Source organism: Dreissena polymorpha, chromosome 8 (genome assembly GCF_020536995.1).
Source record: "Dreissena polymorpha isolate Duluth1 chromosome 8, UMN_Dpol_1.0, whole genome shotgun sequence".
Lineage (NCBI taxonomy): Eukaryota > Metazoa > Mollusca > Bivalvia > Myida > Dreissenidae > Dreissena > Dreissena polymorpha.
In genome coordinates, this window is record NC_068362.1 from 15,828,914 (window position 1) to 15,853,260 (window position 24,347).

The 24,347-nt window shown below is 36.3% G+C and overlaps 2 protein-coding genes across 3 annotated transcripts in view; one reads left to right on the plus strand and one right to left on the minus strand.

The window, feature by feature from the left end:
- Positions 1–4,744, plus strand: part of LOC127840344 (H(+)/Cl(-) exchange transporter 6-like) — an 88,462-nt gene extending 83,718 nt beyond the window's left edge. The window contains exons 16-18 of the mRNA XM_052368752.1: positions 1,888–1,998; positions 2,500–2,625; positions 3,559–4,744. Of these exons, the coding sequence (XP_052224712.1) occupies positions 1,888–1,998; positions 2,500–2,625; positions 3,559–3,672 (351 nt within the window). The 3' untranslated portion in view covers positions 3,673–4,744. The remainder of the gene's footprint in view (positions 1–1,887; positions 1,999–2,499; positions 2,626–3,558) is intronic.
- Positions 4,745–7,432: 2,688 nt separating this feature from the next.
- Positions 7,433–24,347, minus strand: part of LOC127842944 (uncharacterized) — a 17,479-nt gene continuing 564 nt past the window's right edge. Inside the window, exons 1-11 of one of the 2 annotated variants that reach the window (XM_052372742.1) lie at positions 24,302–24,347; positions 22,899–23,031; positions 20,112–20,205; positions 18,680–18,831; positions 18,379–18,474; positions 17,278–17,420; positions 16,157–16,184; positions 14,875–14,954; positions 14,275–14,383; positions 9,344–9,427; positions 7,433–8,611 (exon numbers count right to left, since the gene is read on the minus strand). The exon at positions 24,302–24,347 is cut by the window's right edge and continues 564 nt beyond it. In XM_052372742.1, the coding sequence (XP_052228702.1) occupies positions 8,462–8,611; positions 9,344–9,427; positions 14,275–14,383; positions 14,875–14,954; positions 16,157–16,184; positions 17,278–17,420; positions 18,379–18,474; positions 18,680–18,831; positions 20,112–20,205; positions 22,899–23,031; positions 24,302–24,347 (1,115 nt within the window). In that variant the 3' untranslated portion in view covers positions 7,433–8,461. Of the gene's footprint in view, positions 8,612–9,343; positions 9,428–14,274; positions 14,384–14,874; positions 14,955–16,156; positions 16,185–17,277; positions 17,421–18,378; positions 18,475–18,679; positions 18,832–20,111; positions 20,206–21,373; positions 21,423–22,898; positions 23,032–24,301 lie in introns of those variants that run through there. The other variant, XM_052372743.1, reaches the window with a different exon arrangement.

A 24,347-nucleotide genomic window follows, 5' to 3' on the forward strand; every position in this document is an offset into this window, starting at 1 on the left:
TGTGTTATTATCCACAGCAATTTTCATATCCATAAACTTTTATACCCGTCCTGCACACACATGATTTTAACACAGAAATACACCAGGTGTTAAAAGTAAAATGACAAACATGATATAGTTTGGCATATCTCTGTTTGTTTCGTTCGCTCTTTTGTTAATTAACGTGTAAATAATTTCACAAATCGCATTATCAAAATTAGCATTTTTTAAAAGACAAATTTATCGTTTTTTACTAGAAAACTATTAAATCATTGCAAATCTCAAAACGCATGTGTGTGTCAGACATTTATTATCACACGTGTAGAACAATCAAGGCCTTTTAGTTACTAAATGAGCAGAAATAATAAAATAATCACCTACTTTTCAGTTTCAGCCACCATTTTTTCTTCAGTTTGAATTATCCAACTCAGTTTGGATTATCGACGTACAGGGTTGATTATCTAATCGTATATCTTACCAGCTACTAAAACCAAACTATCAGTTAAGGGAATTCCTGTCATTAAATTGCATTCTCAGTGTAATAGTTATAAGATATTCCAACTATTTTAAAATATTTTCTTTGAAAATTTGGCAAAATGCATGTGCGTAAAGTGTCGTCGCAGATTAGCCTGTGCAGTCCGCACAGGCTAATCAGGGACGACACTTTTCCGCCTAAACTTGATTTTTGGTAAGGAGTGACTTCCTTGAAACTAAAAATACCATAAAAGCGGAAAGTTTCGTCCCTGATTAGCCAGTGTGGACTGCACAGGCTAATTTTGGACGACACTTAACGAAAATGCATTAAGCCCAGTTTTCTAGAAACGCGGCTCTTTTATCCTTTGCTTTTAAAAAGTCTCAACCTGGATTTGCTGTTGTTATTTTGTTTAAGTGATCTCTATAACATCAAGGATGCGAAACAGTGCCTACACATATCGACGTTTGCATTTAGACACACTTTCAATAAATTTGAATCGGGGGTATGTGTTGTTAACTGGCTGTTTAACCCATTTATGCCTAGCGTCTAAAAAAGGCCTTGGGAAACAGCGTAGACCCAGATGAGACGCCGCATGGTGCGACGTCTCATCAGGGTCTGCGCTGTTTGCTTTAAAGGATTTCTGTAGGAAATATTCTAAATATAGAAATAAATATACTAGACATCCATAATTTTGGAAATAAATTGATCTAATTTAGAAGGATGGGAAAGTCCACTCGGCATAAATGGGTTAAAAAGCGATAACTGAATTGTGAAGAATGAGTCGCATCTGAGGTTATGAAAAAGCGAACAACTCCAGTGCCTTCAGCGCTTTGATTATTATAACTTACATTTCTTATGTTTGACGTCGTTTAAGGTTGGAATCCTATCAGACATTGATTCAATCTTTCAGCCACACATGTTTACAGCCTGTAAATTTCCCAACTCTTTTGTCAGAAGTTTCATCGTATCGCAGACGCACGTCTGCCATTCATTGATATTCTTTCTCAATTTGGTTTGTTTTTCTCACTTGTTTCATATACTTTGCAGTTTCTGGACTGTAATATGCAATTAGTAATCATAAACCTCTTAAAGCGTCTGATCATGCCAAGGTTACGTGTGAGTACATTAGATGCTGTCGTAATATGAACCGCGTTTTGGGTAAACTGGGCTTAATGCACGCGCAAAAAGTATAGTCCCAGATTAGCCTGTGCAGTCCACAGAGGCTTTCAAGAGACGACACTGTCCGCCTACACTGGATTTTCGCTTAAAAGAGGTTTCATTTAAAGGAAAAATACGATAAAAGCGGACAGTGCTGTCCATGCTAAGCCAGTGCGAACTGCACAGGCTATTATGGGGCGCCACGTTACGCATATGCTTTAAGCCCTGTTTTCCATAAGCGAGGCTCATATAGTAATCGATACTTGAATGTAAAGGCGGACACTCAGCCGATGGTTCCGTACACAACACTGACGGAGGACTACCCACGGTATCCAGACATCGCAGACATTTCCGGTACAGCGATATCTAAAAGTCAGTGTATTATGGTACGTACGGTATACATTTTTTTTTATTTGGTACTGTTGGTAATTAAATGTTATCCATATTTGGTAAATTACTTAATTGAATTTTACCAGCAGTCCCTGTTAGGCTAGTGAGAAATGATATCAGGCATCATTTAAGAGATACTGTTTAGTATGCCACCACTTAGCCCTAAATGAAAACTTTAAATGAATTCCACAAACTCTTCTGTAAATGATTTCCCGCTACTGATATATTATTCTTTGAAAGCAATTGCAAATATGCTTTAACCCATTTATGCCTAGAGGACTCTCCCATCCTTCAAAATTGGATCAATTTATTTCCAAAATTAGGGATGTCTAGTATATATATTTCTATATTTAGAATTTTTCTTACAGAAAGTCCTTTAAGCAAACAGCGCAGACCCTGATGAGACACCGCATCATGCGGCATCTCATCTGGGTCTACACTGTTTGCCTAGGCTTTTTTTATAGACGATAGGCATAAATGTGTTAATATGCTTACAGGACGTGCGTCCGTATATGAACTCAACACCTTACACGGTGTATCCGGAGACACCTGTACCAAAAGTGTTCAACTTGTTCCGCAGCATGGGCATTCGTCATCTTCCGGTTGTAGACCATTTCGGACAGGTACCGTATTTCCTAACTGCGTGGCATGGGTTGTACAATAGCGAAATTGTCTTCAAATAGCAGTTTCAGTGTTTTTAGTGGCTGTACTGGATATGAAATTGGTATGGCGTATTTGTTCTATTAAATTGTTCAATGAATTAGCGTGATGGTTATTGGAGGAAAACAACACATGTTGTACATGCATACAACAATTGTATTAACTTTGCTTGCGAACATATTAGATTAGTACTGTGCTGAACTGTTCATTCTTCTATAACATACGTGAGTGCAGACCATGAGTTGTAAAATCACATGTAAATTGTTGACAGCCTTGAACTTGCTTTAAACAAACAAAAATATTTGATCGATCAGAAATCTTAGCTGGAATGTTATAACTGGGACATGTTATGCAGTTTATATAAAACAACTTCTTCCGGCAAGTATCATTCTGAATGAATACACTTTTATCAATGAGCAGAGTAAATGTATGATCAAGTTGTTGAGAGATGCTCATTCATAGATATAATCGAATACCTTTTCACCTTTGAAAAATGACGGCCCCATTCTTGAAGCGTGGGAGGTCATACGTATGATGCTGCTGGCAATTAACAGATCTTTATTATATCGCTGTCCCCAGGGACCCATGGTCCTGTTTTAACGGCCTAAAAACCGATACCTTATTATTATACTTAGGTGGTGATAAAAATAGCCATTGTAATAAACTCAATCGACTTGCTTCTAATGGAGTTCGATAAAAAAAAATACACACTCTAATATGTGGATACAGACTAGCGTGATCCATTTAAAATCAATAACAAATCACACATTATATAAATAATAGTTGTCGTTTTAACGAAATTACCATCAGTACATCAAGAGAGCAAGTGTTTTTTTAGACCTACGTATTATATTTATTTATTGTCCGAAGGTGTAGGGAACCGGATTATTTTTCAGCTTCAAGGGATTATTACAAGACATAATCTGACGCACGAGAACCTCGTGGAACGACAACGCGAGCTTAACAACATGGAGGACCTTGGGGTGTTTGACCGGACCCGCTACTATTGACACGTGTTCATACAAGCTACATTCTGAGAAAACTGGGCTAAAGCATGTGCGTAAAGTGTCATCCAATGTTAGCCTGTGCTGTCTGCACATGCTTATCAGGACGACGCTTTCCGCTTGAAATATATTTTTCGTTTAGAAAAGTATCTTCTTAACGAAGATTTTGAATATTTTTAATGTTGGTGAATTTGCCGCAAGCGCAGCTTGTTCAAATGTTTGGATAGAAACATAATTTATTTTGTTTGATCGTGAGAATGTTGAGTAAAACGAGTACACTAATTAAATAATGAAACATTTGAGAACCAGAAATTAACAAACGATTTATATTGGCGCCGATGTTTCATATTACACAGACAAACAAATGAACAATCAATCCACGTAGCGACGCGGTTTAATGCCTTTTTAAGCAGAGCACATGTCTATCATTTAATATATATAATTAACTGATTGTAGACAATCACTTACGGTAAACAATGACAAAAAATATCACATTTGGTATACTATTTCAGCATTTTATATACATGTATTTAAATAGTTTACTTGGCATTTAAATTGTACATGTATTATTAAATAATTAGAGGTATATGTATGGTGAATTCATATATGAACTAAATAATCATGCAATCCGATGTATACTATGTTGCTTTGTTTTGTTTTGCATTTCTAACTTGACGTTTATTTGCCATGTTTACGTTACATTGGTCAAATTAATAAGATGTGTACAGACTATTTTTATTATAATCAGATTTTTAAATAATTGACAATTTTCATTTATTGCAATTATTGTTGGTCATTTTGCTCAATATTTTTAATTGCTTGCTGTTATCACCTCAGTTCATTGAGTACCGATATTTGCATTGCGTTATAGGCGTTCATTATTGTGGTATTATTACATACATTTAGCGTTCCATCGTAGTAATTTAGCTATTTAATACAGGAGTCATGTGAGGTGCTAGGCGTTCCGAAGTCACAAATGCGCTTTGACTTTAAATGATATATTATTACGCAAGTATTGTAAATAACATAAATTTGCCGTATTTTAAAATGATTGTATATTTATCTTTGAAGTATTCAATAGTGTTGTCTTATTGATTCCATGTTGTTATTCTAAACGGGTTCGATCATCTGTTAAATTGAATGATACGCGTTCAGGCGCACTCCCGGAATTATCCTATTGTATTGACGTAACAGCGATATAATTGGTCATCGATTAAACAACTTGCAATATCAAAATATAGTACCCTGACGCCCTACAAAATGTGACATCTCTGTTAACGATTCATCACATTGGCCCAAAGGATTTGTGTTTTTCAAAGTTAATATAATTAGTAAATTAAAGTTATGACAATTGCCCGGAGGCCTGCGAGGTACATCAAAAACATCACCTACCAATGCGCCTCACTAATGACTCAGGTAAAGTGCTTGAAGCACACAAATCACGTTTGAGGCTCGTCGATGACATTTTTATAAACAAACGCATGCCCAGATCAAGCTTATAAAGAGATAGTTGTTAACACCCAGAACGTCTGATGTACGTCTAGAGAGTTCTGCAACGCAATTTGTATTGACGGCACTTTTTTCTGACCGTGATATTAATTACGATATGCTACGTAATTGCAATAGACGCATTAGAAGATCATCAAATTATGATTGGTGCAAAATAAGTACCAGTCAATTATTACCCATTTATGCCTAGCGTCCTGAAAAAGGGACTTTGCAAACAGCGTAGACCCAGGATGAGACGCCGCATGATGCGGCGTCTCATCTGGGTCTACGCTGTTTGCTTTCAGGAATTTCAGTAAGTAATATTCTAAATATAGAAATAAATATACTAGACATCCCTAATTTTGGAAATAAATTGATCCAATTTAGAAGGATGGGAGAGTCCACTGTGCATAAATGGGTTAAAAAGGGTGATGATGATTATTTGAATAAATATCTTTCGGATGTAATGTCGCATATCTAACATGTGGACTGATGTGTTCGTGATTCAGCCATAACCCAGTAATACATAATACAGTAATACATGCCTGACTTTGCAATTCTTAATTCGTCATACTTAGCATTCAATATTGTGAACAGCGGGTTGTTGTATGTCTAAAAGTTATTCAGCCAAAACCCAGTAGTACGTAACCAAGTAATACCATAAAAACTGCATCACCAACTTTGTAAATAAATAAAACACACACAACGATGATCAACATCGACCTGCTATGTCATTGTGTTTGCCTTTTTAATTATCTTAACAAATGATTGACTTTGCAATGCTTAATGCATCGTCCGTCGCAATCAATATTGTGATCAGGGGTTTCATGTATTTCTACAAATATGCTGTAAACTTTGTGTCAAGTGTTCCAAATGATTTGGAATATATGTCCAATAGTATAACAAATACCCCGATGAACTATAAATACTACGTTTGAATAGTCCACTGTTTAAATATTTATTCATCTAGTTATAGTTTTATTTCTATGCTTATTGCTGTCGTTAATTGCTTAATTGCTAACATTTGCCATGTCGTATAAGTTCCATGCAGTTCTTTGTTATGAGTGATGCAAACGATTAGAATCTGCAGTGGTAAATCTATAAATGAAGCGGGGTTGCAGAAATTTCTCTCAGGTGAGGTGGAAAATAAACTTGTCTGAAATTCGGAGTATAATTATAAAATATTATTTGCCAGTAAGTAGCAGATAAATATAAATCGAATTGTTGAACGGCATTCTTGAAGTCCATGTTATTATGTCAGCTCGCTATATACTAACTTAAATGGAAGTTTACGTAAATAACGCTTGTTTTCTTTCTGTATCGTATGTCGTCCCCATCAGACCTGAAAAGAGCGTCATCATTTAAGCGAATTCCGACCATAATATAATCTTGGCGCACTTTACGCATGTTGTTCAATCTCCTTATTTAGATATTTATAGTAGCGTTAATGGAAATCTTATAACTATTGATTCTATAGTGTATTTAAATCAATAACGCGATTTAACGAACAAATAAAAATGAAAATAGAGCATTCGCCTTCAAGCATTACTTGTGTAATGCCCAAATAAAATGAGTAATTATTGTATACACAGTGCACTACATAGACTATACATGTATATGTGCATGTTTATTACGTTTAAATTGTGATCTACCAGGTAACAATTATAATGGATTATATATTATTGTTAATAAATCTCAACCACACGTGCCTCATATTGTGGAACATTCTAAATTAAAAAAAGGGCAGGTAAAGGCAAATAAAATCATTCCTTTTAAAGAATAAATATTAGCCGATACACTTAAGGAATAACTATTATACATAATCAAATTTGATGTCAAATACTCTAAATTCTTTTGATCAAAGGTAAATGTCTGTTATTACAAGCGTACAGATTGATGTTATCTTGTTAACTAGAGTATTTATACTATTTATAACTACTAAGCCGCGTTTCACAGGGGTAAAAGACGAATGTATTGAAGTTACAAATGCTACGTTTACACTATCGTGCGATTGGCGTCACGTCAACAATCGTGGTCTGTATATGGAAATTAAGGATTAAATCAGATATGATCACGATTTGACAATTAAAGTTGCCACGATCCGGCAATGTCTGATCAAATTTTGCCAGTCTGTAAACAGGTTAATTAAACGATCGCTACCATGGATAAAGCATGCTGGTTTTTATAGACATGCAATTCAATTTTTTTCTCACTAAATAAGACGTCATATATAAGTTAGTAAAATGCAAAATGACAAGTCTTTGAACTATTGCAACTCTGTGGTGCAAACGTATGTTTATAGTTGTTAAAACATATCATAGATGTGATAATCAACACATATGTATCATCAATCTCTCGGCCAAATCATGCGACAGTTTCCTATTTCTTCTCGACCTATCTTGAAGGAATGTTTGCGAATATCTCAGGTTATTGAAATACAAAGACAAATCTTGAGTGCATAAAAGACAGTTTCTCTTGCAATTTTTTCTGCACTCTTAAGATTAAAGAATACATTGTCGAATACGTCTGAAATATAAGCCAACATTTCACGGTGCGTACAGCATGATATACACATCGAATTTACGTCCAAGTACAAAGGGCGATTCAAAAAAGTAATTCTGGGCTGGTATTCATAAACCTAAGGCAAATCTTTACATTAGCGTGGTATGGCGTGGTCTGGTACGGTGTTGTACGGTGTGGTATGGTATCGTATAGTATCGGATCGTATGGCATCGTATGGTATGGTAGCATACCTTTTCAGAAGCATTAATAGTAAGTAAATGACACTATGTTAACAGGCAAATATACAAACGGTTTTCGAGTTCTATAAGCAGCACGCACTAATATAATGAGGTTAAATTAACGACCAACACACGAAGACACTCTTTGATAAGGCTTAACGTCACAGTCATTCGAGCGCAATAATGAGACTGACTATTTGTCTTCATTGCAAATACTTAATATTTTTGACTTACTTGATCAGTGGTCGTGGTCATAAGAATATTAATTAGCCACAACCGGCGAAAATGGACATTATGCCATATGCGGCCAGCGACTCATTTGATATTATTTCGTTTACAACAACATACATAATACAAGTGCGTAGTTCGCGTCAAACAAGAGAAAGCACACACACGATTATTGAAATAACAAAGAATATTGACTGAAACATGGTCAAATGTTATCTATAAGATGTAGGCTGCGATAAGTTTCTGAGAATTAACAATTGACAGCGGTATCAACACATGAAACCATATGGGATCTTCATGACGATTGTCCACACGTTTTAGGCTAGTTGTCAAGGTATTCATCTGCAGTGGTGAATGGAGGACCTACATCGGTTGTTTCTTCTTTGTTCGTGTTTTAGTTGTTGTAGTTGTTTTTGTTGTTGTTCTTGTTGTTGTGTCAACGCTGGCGTGACCGATCGACTAGCTCTCGCTCCATTGGAGGTTTTGGTCTGAATAATTAGGACTAATTAATGAATTATTAAATTCCATCAACATAAAGGTTCTTCTGAAAAGTTTGTTATTTTTAGGAGGAATAAACAAATCAAGAAGAAAATATACACTACGTCAAACGAAGCATTAATATTACTTAATAATATTAATACTATTATTATTAAGAATTCATATACGTTTCAAATTAGAGCTGTGAATGTAAGGGGCCGATATGCGTACATGTTAATAATGGGCGTTTTTGAAAAATCAATCATAGTTGTTTTTTAAACGATGGCTTTATTTCAAATGTATCAAATATTAGATATGTATAAACTCAAAATGAACAAAAAGACAAAAAGGCCTATATGACACAAACGTAATTACTCTTACTTTGTTGATATTACACATTTATGTAGATTATCACCAGACCTAAGAAAAACAGGGTTCAATAATCATTTCATTGAGCGTCGTTCTGGGAAAAACGGGGCTAAACGCACGTGCAAGGTGCGTCCTGGATTAGCATGTGAAGTCCACACAGACTAGTCAGGAACGACACATACCGCTTTTAAGAAATGTTTGTTTTAGAGAAAGTTTCTTTTTAGCAAAAATTCAGTCCAAGCGGAAATTGTCGTTCATGAGTAGCCTGTGCGGAACGCACAGACTAATCTGGGTCGATACTTTAAGCACAAGCATTAAGCCCAGTTTTCTTAAAACGAGGCTTATTTTATTGATTAGTTTTGGCCCTCTCTGACCTTGACCCCTCGGTCTTCGCTGTCTCCATCATACGCAGTGTCCTCAATCGTGCTCTCGGCGTAGGAATCCGCGTCAGAGATTATCTGTCGAACAAAACATTGGCGTCTCAGGTTATTTGTAACACAAAACATCGGCTTCAGAGGTTATCTGTAGAACTAAACATAGGCGTCTCAGGTTATGTGTAGAACAAAGCAACGGCCCTGAGAGATAATCTGTAGAACAAAACATCGGCGTCCGAGATTATCTGTAGAACCAAGCATCGGCGTCAGAGATTATTTGTAGAACAAAACATCGGCGTCAAAAATTATCTCTAGAACAAAACATCGGCGTCAAAGATTATATGTAGAACAAAACATTGGCGTCAGAGATTATATGTAGAACAAAATATCGGCATCAGATATTATCTGTAGAACAAAACATCGGCGTCCGCGATAATCTGTAGAACAAAACATTGGCGTCAGAGATTATATGCAGAACAAAACATCGGCGTCAGAGATAATTTGTTATTTGTAGAACAAAACATCGGCGTCAAAGTTATCCGTAGAGCAGCACATCTGCACCAGAGATTATCTGCTGAACAAAACTTCGCAACCAGAGATTAGCTGTAGAAAAAAACATCGGCCCTCAGAGGTTATCTGTAGAACAAAACAACGGCGTCAAGGATTATATGTAGAACAAAACATCGGCCGTCAGAGATTATCTGTAAAACAAAACATCGGCGTCAGAGATGATCTGAAGAACAAAAATTCGGCGTCAGAGATTATCTGTAGAATAAAACATCAGCGTCAGAGATTATATGTAGAATAAAACTTCGCAACCAGAGATTAGCTGTAGAACAAAACATCAGCGTCAGAGATTATCTGTAGAACAAAACTTCGCAACCAGAGATTATCTGTAAAACAAAACATCGGCGTCAGAGATGATCTGAAGAACAAAAATTCGGCGTCAGAGATTATCTGTAGAATAAAACATCAGCGTCAGAGATTATATGTAGAATAAAACTTCGCAACCAGAGATTAGCTGTAGAACAAAACATCGGCCCTTAGAGGTTATCTGTAGAACAAACCAACGTCGTCAAGGATTATATGTAAAACAAAACATCGGCCCTCAGAGATTATTTGTAGAACAAAACATCGGCGTCAGAGATGATCTGAAGAACAAAAATTCGGCGTCAGAGATTATCTGTAGAACAAAACATGAGCGTCAGAGATTATATGTAAAACAAAACATCAGCGTCAGAGATGATCTGAAGAACAAAAATTCTGCGTCAGAGATTATCTGTAGAACAAAACATCGGCGTCAGCAATCATTTGTAGAACAAAACATCGACGCCAGATATTATCTGTAGAACAAAACATTGGCGTCAGAGATTATCTGTAGAACAAAGCATCGGCCCTCATATATTATCTGTATAACACAACTATTTCCGTAAAGATGAATCTGTAGAACAAAACATCGGCACCAGAGATTATCTGTAGAACAAAACATTAGCGTGATGGATTATCTGTACGAAAAAACATCGGCCCTAAGAGATTATCTGTAGAACAAAACATTGACGTCAGGGATTATCTGTAGAACAAAACATTGGTGTATCATGTTATTTGTAGTATAAAACATCGGCGACACAGATTATCCGAGGAAGAAAAACGTTGCGTCGGAGATAATCTGTAGGACGAAGGAAACCATGCAACAATATTGGTTACACAGATTATCAGTGTGGAATTAGGATAAATGAGTTTCTCTAAGAAAGGCTCGAGTGCCTTTTCCATGAGCCTTGTTATTATATTTATTTCTTCGTTTAATTGCTTATTTTCAAACTTAAATAACATGTATAAGATAAAAAAAACATGGTTATTTCAATAATATATAAGATATTTTCGGTTAATCTTGAAAAATTACCGACATTAATGTGTCTGACTTTAATAAGCGGACAATCAATGTACTGTTCAATAATTAAACTACAAGCAATCAAAAGCACGAAAGAGTCTGTTTAAAAAATGTTTCCACATCAATTTAAGTTGAAACTGCCTCTTCCGTGTGGTTAAATAGAAGATCATCGCGAGATGCTCTTTGGAAACTTTTAAATGTATATTGTTGAATGTTGTGCTTTTCAATCGTATGTTGACATTTTTCAAAGGTTTTAAAGTAATAGTATGGGCACTTTTCACTGTTGAATTGAGCTGAAAAGAATTAACAGGTCAAAAAAGTTAGTTAAAATGTGGCAACTGACCAATTATCTTCAACTCATCTTGCTACCAGTTGTTTATAAAAAATATATATTATATTCGATATTTTACATGACTCACCCAGTCCTTCAAGCCGAAATGATCCGTAAAACAAAATTGTGTCTTTGTGTCGTATGAACGAATCTGCACTAAATCTAAATTTAGATTCACATCGTACATCAAATCATTTCTGTAGTCAGTTGTCGAAACGAAAGTACGCTTGATATTCAAATGCATTATTTTTCTCTTTCCGCGATATTGTTTTAGTATGTTGATTTTGCATTAACAAATATAAGTGTATATGAAGTGAAAACACCAAAAATAAACAACGTTTGCGATAGACACCTGTAAACATAGCATATACTGTTAGATGCTCATAATATCACTATAAGTAGATAATTTCGCGGAAACTCATCAGAACAAATTAATGACGCCGGTTTATAAATGTTGAGGCCGACATCCTTTGCGGTAGCTGTTATCTGGTGTCAAAATCGGGAACCAAGAAAAACAGTTACAATGACACAGGAAAAATGTATGGTCACATTTCACTGATGTTAACCTATTTGAAACGCTTAACTTATATTTCTCTGTGATCATGTTAGAATAAAATCAAAGTCATAATTGACCACTCACAAGCTGTCAATCGAAACTAACTGTTCTTCAAATCAGAGACCGCTTTATCGCCGCCAATTTACCTGGCAATCAGCGTGTCGTTGTAACATTCCGTGACATGAAAAATATTAACTAAGAAGGCGGAGCGATCAAATATTTGGCAACTCGTAACGCATAACAGCCACGCTTTGGAAAAACGGGCCTTAATGCACGTGCGTATAGCGTCGCCTTATATTTACTTGAAAGTAAGCACAGGCTAATCAGACACCACACTTTCCTCTTTTAATATTTTTTGTTAATAATTAGCCTGTTCTATGCACAAATAAAATTTATGCGGACTGTTTTGTCCCAGATAAGCCTGTGCGGACTGCAGAGGCTCATTTTAGGTCGACACTTTGCGCATATGCATTAAGCCCAGTTTTCCCAGAACGAGGGTCATAACTGACACGTTTATTACTGACATTCTGGCGAGTGGTTCCTACGGGGTACTGGGGGCTCGTAAATTATAACTGACAAGTCTATTACTGACATGCATGCGAAGTGGTTCCTACGGGGTACTGGGGACTCGTTAATTATAACTGACAAGTCTATTACTGACATGCATGCGTGTGGTTCCTACAGAGTACTGGGGACTGGTTAATTATAACTGACAAGTCGATTACAGGCATGCATGCAAGTGGTTCTTACCGCGTACTGGGGACTCGTTAATTATAACTGACAAGGCTATTACTGACATACATACGTGTGGTTCCTACGGGGTACTGGGTAATCGTTAATTATAACTGACAAGGCTATTACTGACATGCATACGAGTGGTTCCTACGGGGTACTAAGGACTCGTTAATTATAACTGACAATGCTATTACTGACATGCATACGTGTGGTTCCTACGGGGTACTGGGGACTCGTTAATTATAACTGACAAGGCAAATTCTGAAATGTATGTGAGCGGTTCCTACGGCGTTCTTGGGACTCGTTAATTATAACTGACAAGGCCAATTATGACATGCATGCGAGTTGTTCCTACGGGGTAATGGGGACTCGTTAATTATAACTGACATGTATATTACTGACATGCATGCGAGTGGTTCCTACGGGGTACTGGGGACTCGTTAATTATAACTGACAAGGATAATACTAACATGCATGCACGTGGTTTCCACGGGGTACTGGTGAGTCGTTAATTTAACTGACAAGTCTTTTACTGACATGCATGCGTGTGGTTCCAACGGAGTACTGGGGACTCGTTTATTATAACTGACAAGGATAATACTGACATGCATGCACGTGGTTTTCACGGGGTACTGGTGACTCGTTAATTATAACTGTCAAATCTATTACTGACATGCATGCGTGTGGTTCCAACGGAGTACTGGGGATTCGTTAATTATAACTGACATATCTATTACTGACATGCATGCGAGTGGTTCCTACGGGGTACTGGGGACTCGTTAATTATAACTGACAAGTCTATTACTGACATGCATGCGTGTGGTTCCAACGGAGTACTGGGGACTCGTTAATTATAACTGACAAGGCTATTACTGACATGCATGCGTATGGTTCCTACGGGGTACTGGGTCCTCGTTAATTATAACTGACAAGGCTATTACTGACATGCATACGTGTGGTTCCTACGGGGTACTGGGTAATCGTTAATTATAACTGACAAGTCTATTACTGACATGCATGCGAGTGGTTCCTACGAGTTACTGGGGACTCGTTAATTATAACTGACAAGTCTATTACTGACATGCATGCGAGTGGTTCCTACGAGTTACTGGGGACTCGTTAATTATAACTGACAAGTCTATTACTGACATGCATGCGAGTGGTTCCTACGAGTTACTGGGGACTCGTTAATTATAACTGACAAGTCTATTACTGACATTCAGGCGAGTGGTTCCTACGAGTTACTGGGGACTCGTTAATTATAACTGACAAGGCTATTACTGACATTCAGGCGAGTGGTTCCTACGAGTTACTGGGGACTCGTTAATTATAACTGACACGGCTATTACTGACATTCAGGCGAGTGGTTCCTACGAGTTACTGGGGACTCGTTAATTGTAACTGACACGGCTATTACTGACATGCATGCGAGTGGTTCCTACAGAGTACTGAGGACGGGCGTAGTCCATGGCCTTCAGCGGGACCCAGATCACCTCTTCACTTCCGTCACTCGAGATCTCCACGTCCGAACTGCGACAGTATTCACATATAAATATATGATCGACATAACTCCGCAACACATATCATTGCAAATTATTTGATATGTAACACTGAAAGACTTGATCAACACTTTCGTATTTAGAAAGTATTATTTCAAGTATTGCAATATTGGCTCACTCTGACATTCGTCAAAGTAGCCAATGGCTACATATTAACATATTTGGCTTAAAAACTTTGTATTTTACTTCATTACGTTTTTCAGAAAACCCCATAAAATATCCATAAATACAAGATTGTTGATACATCGATGTTAATGTGACCAAAGAAAATATCGAGCCAGAGGAAGTCCAGGAAATTTTAGGAATAGTTCAAAATGTTGATATAGTAAAAAAATAGTTTAAGGTCACACGGCAAGTTCTATTCCAATGGAAATGAATGCAACATTTAACGTCTTCGCGGAAAACGTATTCGTACACTTGTTATATTATAAAACGTTATTTAATGTGTCACTTAGTATGTACCTAAGCAATTTCTCTGCGTCATCCTGCGACAGTTTCCTATTCCTTCTCGACTTGTCTTGTAGCAGTCGTTGCACGGTGATCTGCATTTCTGTTAAGTTGTTGGAAACTATTAAACAGCATGTGTTTAAAGTTTAAGTTACGGTTAGACTTGAATTTCGTTTAGAAGGATCTTCCGTTAAAAAATATTTAAAGCGGACAGTGTCGTACTCAATCACGGTTGTTCTGGCTAATCTGGGGCGACAATTTACGTCCATGCATTAAACCCCGATTCCCCAGAGCAAGGCGTCTATTTTGCATGCGATGTATTGTCAATAGCAACCCTAATAAAGCGTGCAGTACTTGATAAAGACAATTAACCCATTTATGCTTAGCGTCCAGAAAAAGGCCTTGGCGAACGGTGTAGGCCCAGATAAAACGCCGCATCATGCGGCGTCTTATATGGGTCTGCGCTGTTTGCTTAAAGGAATTTCTGTAAGAAATATTCTAAATATAGAAAAAAATATATACTAGACATCCCTAATTTTGGAAATAAATTGATTCCAATTTTGAAGGATGGGAGAGCCCACAAGGCATAAATGGGTAAATAATAAACCAGGTTTGCAATGGATTTGTTCGTACATGACGTTTTTGTCCAATTAATAAGTTTGTAAACGATAGGTGTGTATGCAAAAATCATGTTTATAAAAACCATTGATCAAATAACAGGCATTGTGTTGGAATACAAGCTCTTCAATTTGAACGTTACAGAAAATCGTGTTTTTTATTATTATGTATTCGTGTTTTTTATTATTATGTACGCAATCTCATTACATTCCGTTTCTCTACTGTGAACGTATGCTTGATTTCACGGTTACAGTAGTTAGTTTAAGAATTTTACAGTTCGAAGTATTCACCCATGGTTACGATACATTATAAGCAAATTATGAAATATGAACAATCTGCTTAATTAATTTTCTTTTTCAGTGGCAGAGTGGTTTTAAAAAGAAGCACGTTGGCTTTAGGACGAAACGTTCAGGTTCGAATACCGGAACTGACATATAATTGAGTGTGCTGGTGCTGTTGTTTTCTAGTAAAACTACATTTTTTATTTAATTCATTAATGAAATATTATGTATATTTGGTTTAATACTATTCATTTATTGATATTCTTATTTAAAATCTAGCCTCTATGTTTTGTAAGCTATCCGCAGCCTGTTCGGTTCCCGAGATGCCAACTCTAAAATGTTTAGTTATTTGAACATGTTTTCATATAGTCAACATTATTTTGCCATAAAAAGGATACGCCAGTATCAATTCCTGCAGCGACCAATCTGTAACAAAAATGATTAATTCTCATTTGGGGACAACTAGGCTAACAGGCATTTGTATTTGCAGTCCGCTCATGCTTATCAGGTGCGCATTCCTATTTTACGGTATTTTTCGATTGAAGGAAGTGTCTACCTAGAAAAAATTCAGTTTAGATATAAAGCGTCGTCCTTGATTCAGTTTAGATATAAAGCGTCGTCCTTGATTCAGTTTAGATATAAAGCGTCGTCCTTGATTCAGTTTAGATATAAAGCGTCGTCCTTGATTCAGTTTAGATATAAAGCGTCGTCCTTGATTCAGTTTAGATATAAAGCGTCGTCCTTGATTCAGTTTAGATATAAAGCGTCGTCCTTGATTCAGCTTAGATATAAAGCGTCGTCCTTGATTCAGTTTAGATATAAAGCGTCGTCCTTGATTCAGTTTAGATAGAAAGCGTCGTCCTTGATTCAGTTTAGATAAAAAGCGTCGTCCTTGATTCAGTTTAGATAGAAAGCGTCGTCCTTGATTCAGTTTAGATAGAAAGCGTCGTCCTTGATTCAGTTTAGATAGAAAGCGTCGTCCTTGATTCAGTTTAGATAGAAAGCGTCGTCCTTGATTCAGTTTAGATAGAAAGCGTCGTCCTTGATTCAGTTTAGATAGAAAGCGTCATCCTTGATTCAGTTTAGATAGAAAGCGTCGTCCTTGATTCAGTTTAGATAGAAAGCGTCGTCCTTGATTAGCCTTTGGGAACTGCAAGGCTAATCTGGGATGACACTTTCAGCACATGCATTCAAACGATCATAACGACTAAGTCAGGGTAAATGTCTTCGATAATTTAAGTCAATTTATACCGACCTGAATTTTTTATGTTTCTAATAAAGAAGGGCGATTTCTAGTTTAACGACTATGTGTAGGTAAATATATTTCTATTTAAAGAAGCTGAGGCAATTATTTCGACGCAAATAATTATTTTTTTTCAAGTAATTTACAGGCATGATAAGACATGCCCTAGCTAGATTAGGCTAACCTTTCCAAGAACTTGTGGCGAATATATTCAGACCTATATGAGGTAACCGTTTTCAAGCGATTCCAAAACATTGAGGCGTTGAATGAGCTTACCTCGGTAAGGTCCACGGCAGAGTGAGGAATGCAAACTCTCTAGTGAGACTGTATGTGTACACGGAAATGACGTAGCAAAGATCCCCCACTACACTGAAAATGAGGACTCTAGATAATCGCTGACCTGTGTCCACATAGGTAAACTGAAACAAAATAGTTTATACCGTTTAATTTAGTTCATAAATATTATACAGGCGCGATTTCATTTCAGCCGTGTACTTATTATGTCTTAGGCATATGGGGTACACATACCATGACAGCCTTGTAAAACTTTAATTGAATGCCTGTTAACACCCGAACTGTAATTATTTATTTGTTTCGATATCAACATTACCATGACACGTTTTAGTTGTGTAATTATATTTGATTTGGTTGAGGTTATTTTCAAACAAACATTTGACGGCTTTCTGTAGGACACACACTTCAATTGTTCAGAAACAGATTTCAGTTGAAGGTCACGTACTGATCCATGTTGAAGGTCGCATAATGATTCTAGGTGAAGGTCAAATACTGGTCCTTGTTAAAGGTCAAATACTGTTCATAGTTGAAGGTCAAATATTGATCCTAGTTGAAGGTCAAATACTGTTCATAGAAGAAGGCCAAATACTGATTATAGTTAAAGGTCAATTACTTATCATAGTTGAAGGTCAAATACTGATCATAGTTGAAGGTCAATACTGATCATAGTTGAAGGCCACACAGTTACCTTACGATCATTGTTGAAGGTCATTGCCTGATCCAAGTTGAAGGTCACACACTGATACTATTTGAAGGTCACGTATTGATCCTAGTAAAAGGTTACGTACTTATACTAGTTGAATGACAATAACTGATCCTAATTGAAGATCACGCATTAATCCTATTTTAAGGTCGCGTCTTAATCCTTGTTGAATATTTCGTTATGATCCTAGTTGAAGCTCACATATTGATTCTAATTGGAGATCACATATTGATCCTGGTTAAAGGTAACAGAATGATTTGATATTTGGGGAAAATCATATTAATTGAGACTTTTCTGTTAATTTATATCACGTTTATTTGTGGGGTTATTAGATCATTTAAAACTTGTTGATGTCAATACAATTAAAATATCCTGCATACCGCTATATATACGTCCGTGAATTTGCCACACAACTTTGTTATTGCGGCCGTAACACCGAATAAAAATCCCAGCAACCATTTGATTGGTACCATGCTCTGGAAAACAAACGGCAATATAATGTTATAATATGATAATAATAATATATTATTATTAATAATAGTACTAATAATACTGATAATAATAGAAATAATAATAATAGTAGTAATAATGATTATGTATGTACATTGAATCTGAATATTCGCTCAGTATGAATACATTACAGATGCAGTTAGATAAAGAGACAGTACCACGCTCACTTACGTTGTTCTGCGGTGAATGAGTAATCTCCCTTGTCACGAATTGCAGCATATTAGTGCGCGATATCGTAACTGCCAATGCAGAGATGGGTAACAACAGAACAACGGGGCACAGCCAACATTTTGATGCGTTTCTTGTAGCTCTGCGAGTATCTTCTACAATTTGACAATTTGATTAACTTCTCACAATTTATCAGAAGGCTCGTTTAAATCACGAATACGGTCGAGTATACTTTTTAACAGTTAGGTATGTCAACGGTATAAATGTATTGCGACATGTTGAATGATGCAATTTCATTCAATAGTAGTGATTGGAAGTCCAGAAACAGATAACAAGCAAATAAATAGGGATCTAAATAAAACGTCCATTAACATTTTTCCATAAACGTTGAAACCATCGTCCCAGATTTTTCTGTGTGAACTACAAAAGCAAATCTGGGACGACACATATACGCGCATGTATTTAAACCAGTTTTCCCCGAACAAAACAAAATTTATCACTAATCGGATTGGCTGAACACAATGGGCAATGAACAGTTAAGTGTATAACATTCTAAACGGACATGTAGTATTATCGATACAAACATTTTTGACTGGAAACACAGTTATTGAGATAAGTAAGACGTGTAAACAAGTCCAATGCGTTCACAATCAAAACAGATCATACATTAAGAGATAAGTTAACCGCAACATATATACTGGTATATAGCTTATAAGTTCACAAAAATGTTGTTTTATTTGTAGAAAACAATGAAGATGTTATTTAAGCAGTTGTAAGTATACATTTTACACTTGTTATCCAGCATTTATTACTTTGCCACTCTTTACGCTAACAATTTACAATTCTTAAACGCTTAATCCAAAACGGAATTTTAGTACAAGCCAGTCTTTCATAATCAGTTTGTCAACGCAAAAGTCTGGAATATGAAGTCAGTTACTGCACTGCTCAATTTATAACGTAACATTGTATCATGAGAGAGAACTTGCAATTTTTAGTTGCACAACCAAAGACACTCTCAAACAAGTTAAAACTCTTGAACAATAATGTCTTACATAACCAAGTTCATAAGCCTTATTCGTCCCATATTAGATTGTGCAGTCCGCACAGGCTAATGTGGAAATACGGTTTAATCAAGACTCTTTCGCGAAAATCCACTTAAGGCAAAAATTGTCGCCTCTTACTAGCTTGTTCGGACTACATAGGCTAATATGGGAGGAAAATTCACGCACATGCATTAAACCCGGTTTTCCCAGACCGAGTCTCAAATGTATGTCAGCCAGGACATCTGTACAGAAAGGTTATCTTACCGTCTCCATCTTTGGCTTTGTCATGTATGTCAAACAGGACATCTGTACAGCAAGGTTATCTTACCGTATCCATCTTTGGGTTTGTCACGTATGTCTGCCAGGACATCAGAACAGCAAGGTTATCTTACCGTATCCGTCTTTGGGTTTGTCACGTATGCATGTCCTGATGACACATATAATGGACAGTACGGCCGCACTTGTCATGCAAATTGAGTACACAATCTGAAACGTGACATATTGCAAACATTGTCAATGCGAACAGTAAACAACTACATATTTTATGCTTGGTAGTCGCAATCTCTTATTTTGAATTGAATGAATGTATAAAGAGTATAAGGTCAGGGATAACATATATTTAAACTCGAATTTAAATGTAGGGATCTATGAAAAGTATTTATTTGTTATCGCGTTTGGCTTACCGAAATATTGGTTTGATATGTATAAAAGGGACGTGTTAAAATATTATCGAAATGACATATTCGCAGTTTTTGTTATAGATTCAAACGTACACTTCACGCACAGGCGCGAAATAACACTGATAACGTACAAGCATAAAGCACATATTCGTGTATGCGTCATCATTTGAGTCTTGTTCTGAAAAATGAGAAATGATGCATGTGCGTAAAGTGTCGTCGCAGATTCGCCTGTGCAGTCCGCACAGGCTAATCAGGGACGACACTTTCCGCTTAAAATAGATTTTCGGTAAAAATGACTTCCTTTAAACGAAAAATACCATTAAAGCGGAAAGTGTCGTCCCTGTGTAAGCCTGTGCGGACTGCACAGGCTAATCTGGGACGACACTTTACGCACAATCATTTTGCCCAATTTTCACAGAACAAGACATATTTACATTTAATTACAATACAATAATTTATTATTTAAAATAATAACTAATAAGCGTTACAAACGATAATCGCCTGAATAATTTGGAGTGTTTGCAGTCGTTATTTTTTCAGACAATATGTGTATTGCTGATATAAAGTATAACATGCATCCTTTGAGGTAACCTACCAAATGATCGAGTTGTGTAGGCGATATTGAGGTAACCTACCGAATGATCGAGTTGTTTAGGCGATAGTATTGTAATTAAAAGGTCACATATTTGGTAAACTATATATTCATAAATTGTACTATTGTTTCATTCTGAATCCACTTAGGCTCGATGTTAATATTTATCAAATTCAAGTACTTAATGACGAACTTTAATATTATCAAAATCTGTGAACAAGTCCCTTTAACACTTTCATGTTAAAAGATGTATACAATTTTGACTGCAATATTAAACAAAAATTAATTAAAGTATTAATGATTTATCTTCGTAAAAAGAAAGTACTTTTTAAACTATTAAATAAATCTAGAAACTAGCAAGCTTTATACCAATATTTCTTACATCTGTTTATAACCCTGTAAAAGTGATCGATTGACAGACACAGCACAAAACAATACCTACGTTGCATAAACATTAATACAGCGGGACACAACGGTCTATCGCCTTTGAACGGCCAATGCAAAGCAAAAGGATGATCAAAGCTGAGTTCGATATCATGAAATTCATATCTGACCATTAGAATAGTAAACAAAAATGTATGTACAGGTATATACGTCCTATGACTATTAACATTATATCGTCAACACGTAACTTATCATAAAAAATAAGAATAGTGGTAAAATAAAAGTAACAAATACAATAACAATTCACTTAACATAATATATATGTTAAGTCATTCGGGATTGTTTTTTTGAATATTTCGCTGCCTTTCAATTAACGGTAATTATTCTTCGAATGGAACAATTATGTTCCATGCTTGCTCATTGTAGTACGTTTGTCTGTGACCTTTACAAGATTGTGACGACCGGTGCATTCATAAATGGGCCGTGCTTTATGAAAAAGGGGGAAAATGCATGTGTTTAAAGTGTCGTCCCATATTAGCCTGTGCAGTACGCACAGGCTAATCAGGAACGACAATTTCCAGTTTAACTGGATTTCAGCTAAGAGGAGGATATCGTTAAACGAAAAATGTCATTAAAGCGGAAAATATCGTTACTTATTAGCCTGTTCGGACTGCACAGGCTAATCTGGGACGAAACTTTTCGCACATGCAATAAACCCCAAAACATGATACAAAACGTGTTATAAAACCTGTAACAAAACGTGTTACAAAACGTGTTTCAAAACGTGTTACAAAACGCGCTACAAAACGTATTAAAAACGTTACAAAACGTATTTCAAAACGTGTTTAAAACGTGTTACAAAACGTGCTACAAAAAGTGTTTTAAAACGTGTTTATAACGTTAAAAACGTTTTTCAAAACGTGTTTAAAACAGTGTTTCAAAACGTGTAACAAAACGTCTTACTAAACGTGTTTCAAAACGTGTAACAAAACGTCCTACTAAACGTGTTTCAAAACGTGCTACGAAACGTGTTACAAAACGTGTTACATGCAGACCTCATAGTGAAACAGCTTTATCATGCTAGTAACGTCTTTAGAAATTTATACCATCACATACAACACGTGTTAGTCTGTTTTATTGACATGTATTGAAAAGCTTATTATTTCCAAACAACTCCACATGCCGAGCTTTTCTGTACGATGTTTTGTGTCTCTGTATGGAATACGCCTTCACCGTACAGGATAACACATTCAACACTACGTTGACCAGTTGAGCCTCTTTCTGAGGACAATGGGTAAAATTCATGCGGGTAAAGTGTCACCCCAAATTGGCTAGTGAAGTCCGCTAAGTCTAATCAGAGACGACACTTGCCGCTAATATGGAGTTTGCGTTTTATAGCAGTCTCTTGCAAACGAAAATCCACTTTAGGAGGAGAGTGTCGTTCCTGATAAGCCGGTGCGGAATGCACAGGCTAATCTGAGACGACACTTTTCCAAGAAGGCAACTCAATTAATGCTATAAACCTGCGTTGGCAGCTGGTAGGTAAAAATGGCCCCTATCAAGGACACAGATTCGGCAAGCACGTGCAGCACGACGAACATACACAGCGCATTACTTCCGGCTAAAGCGTTCTTCTTCCGGTGCATACACAACAATCTGTAATATAAATGAGCCACGCTCTGTGAAAATGGGATCAAATGATTGTGGGTAAATGGTATTCCTAGATTAGCCTGTACAGTCCACAAAGGCAAATAAGGAAGACGCTTTCCGCCCAAACTTGATTTTTCTCTAAGAGAACACTTGCTTTAAACAAAAAAAAATACCATTAAAGCGGAAAGTGTTATTTATTAACATGTGTGGAGTGCACATGTTAATATGGGATGATACTTAACGCATATACAACAATCACCATTTTTCAATGCGCGGCTCGAATGGAATTCTACTTTGAAAATGTCGTATACTGACTTGTACTATGCTTGATCAAGGAGTGCAAACATAAGATACAAAATATAATATTCAGAAAACGTTTTAGAAAAGGTCTTATTTAACTTAAATATTCAGCCTAAGTAATATTTGGCAAGCAGGTAACACAAATAAGGATTTTGAAATTAATGTGTTGAAATTAAATGACATTTTGGAATATAATGTTGATATGTACAAGTATACATTGGCTAGTGATTAGTATTAATTAAGCTATACATGACTAGTTACGGTCATTAAGAGAAGCTAAACAATGGAAGCGTGTACTTTATATTTTAGAAAATTTATACGGAATTATTGGAAGTTTTCAATTGAAAACAATCTTTAACGAGTTTAGATTAAGATGATCCCGATAAGTTAATACTTGATCCAGATGTTGCAAATACCTGCTTTGTAACATACATCAATATTGAAATGAAGAGATTATTGTGACAGATGTTGCCAGTCTGTATATCTCAAATTGTTTTATACTTATACATTTTATATCGCCTCACTGGGTGCAAAAAGGAACCATGTTACATTGAAAATAGAAGGCACATTATACCTTTTGCACCAATCGGGCTATATTCATATGAGTTCTGCTTTGAGAAAACGGGTCTTAATGTAAGGAATGTGTCGTCCCAGATTAGCCTGTGCAATCCGCGCAGGCTTATCAGGGGTGACTCTTTCCACATATACTGAATTTTCGTTCGTTTAGAATAAACATCTTTTAAACGCAAAATTTCATAGAAGCGGAAAGTGTCGTTCCTGATAGGCATGTGCGCAAATGCATCGAGCCAGGTATTTCCCGATAAAGGCACATTTGTTTACTTTTTTAATTTATTTTGTTATCCTATTATTATATCATTCCTACTTTTCCTTTATAAACAACTCGTACGAGGGAATGTAAAAGGACTGTTGTAATTTTAACAATAGTGTGATAAACAAACCTTCGTATCATATATACCTTAAATACGAACCGGAAGACAACAATGCTGCTAAGATACCGAGAC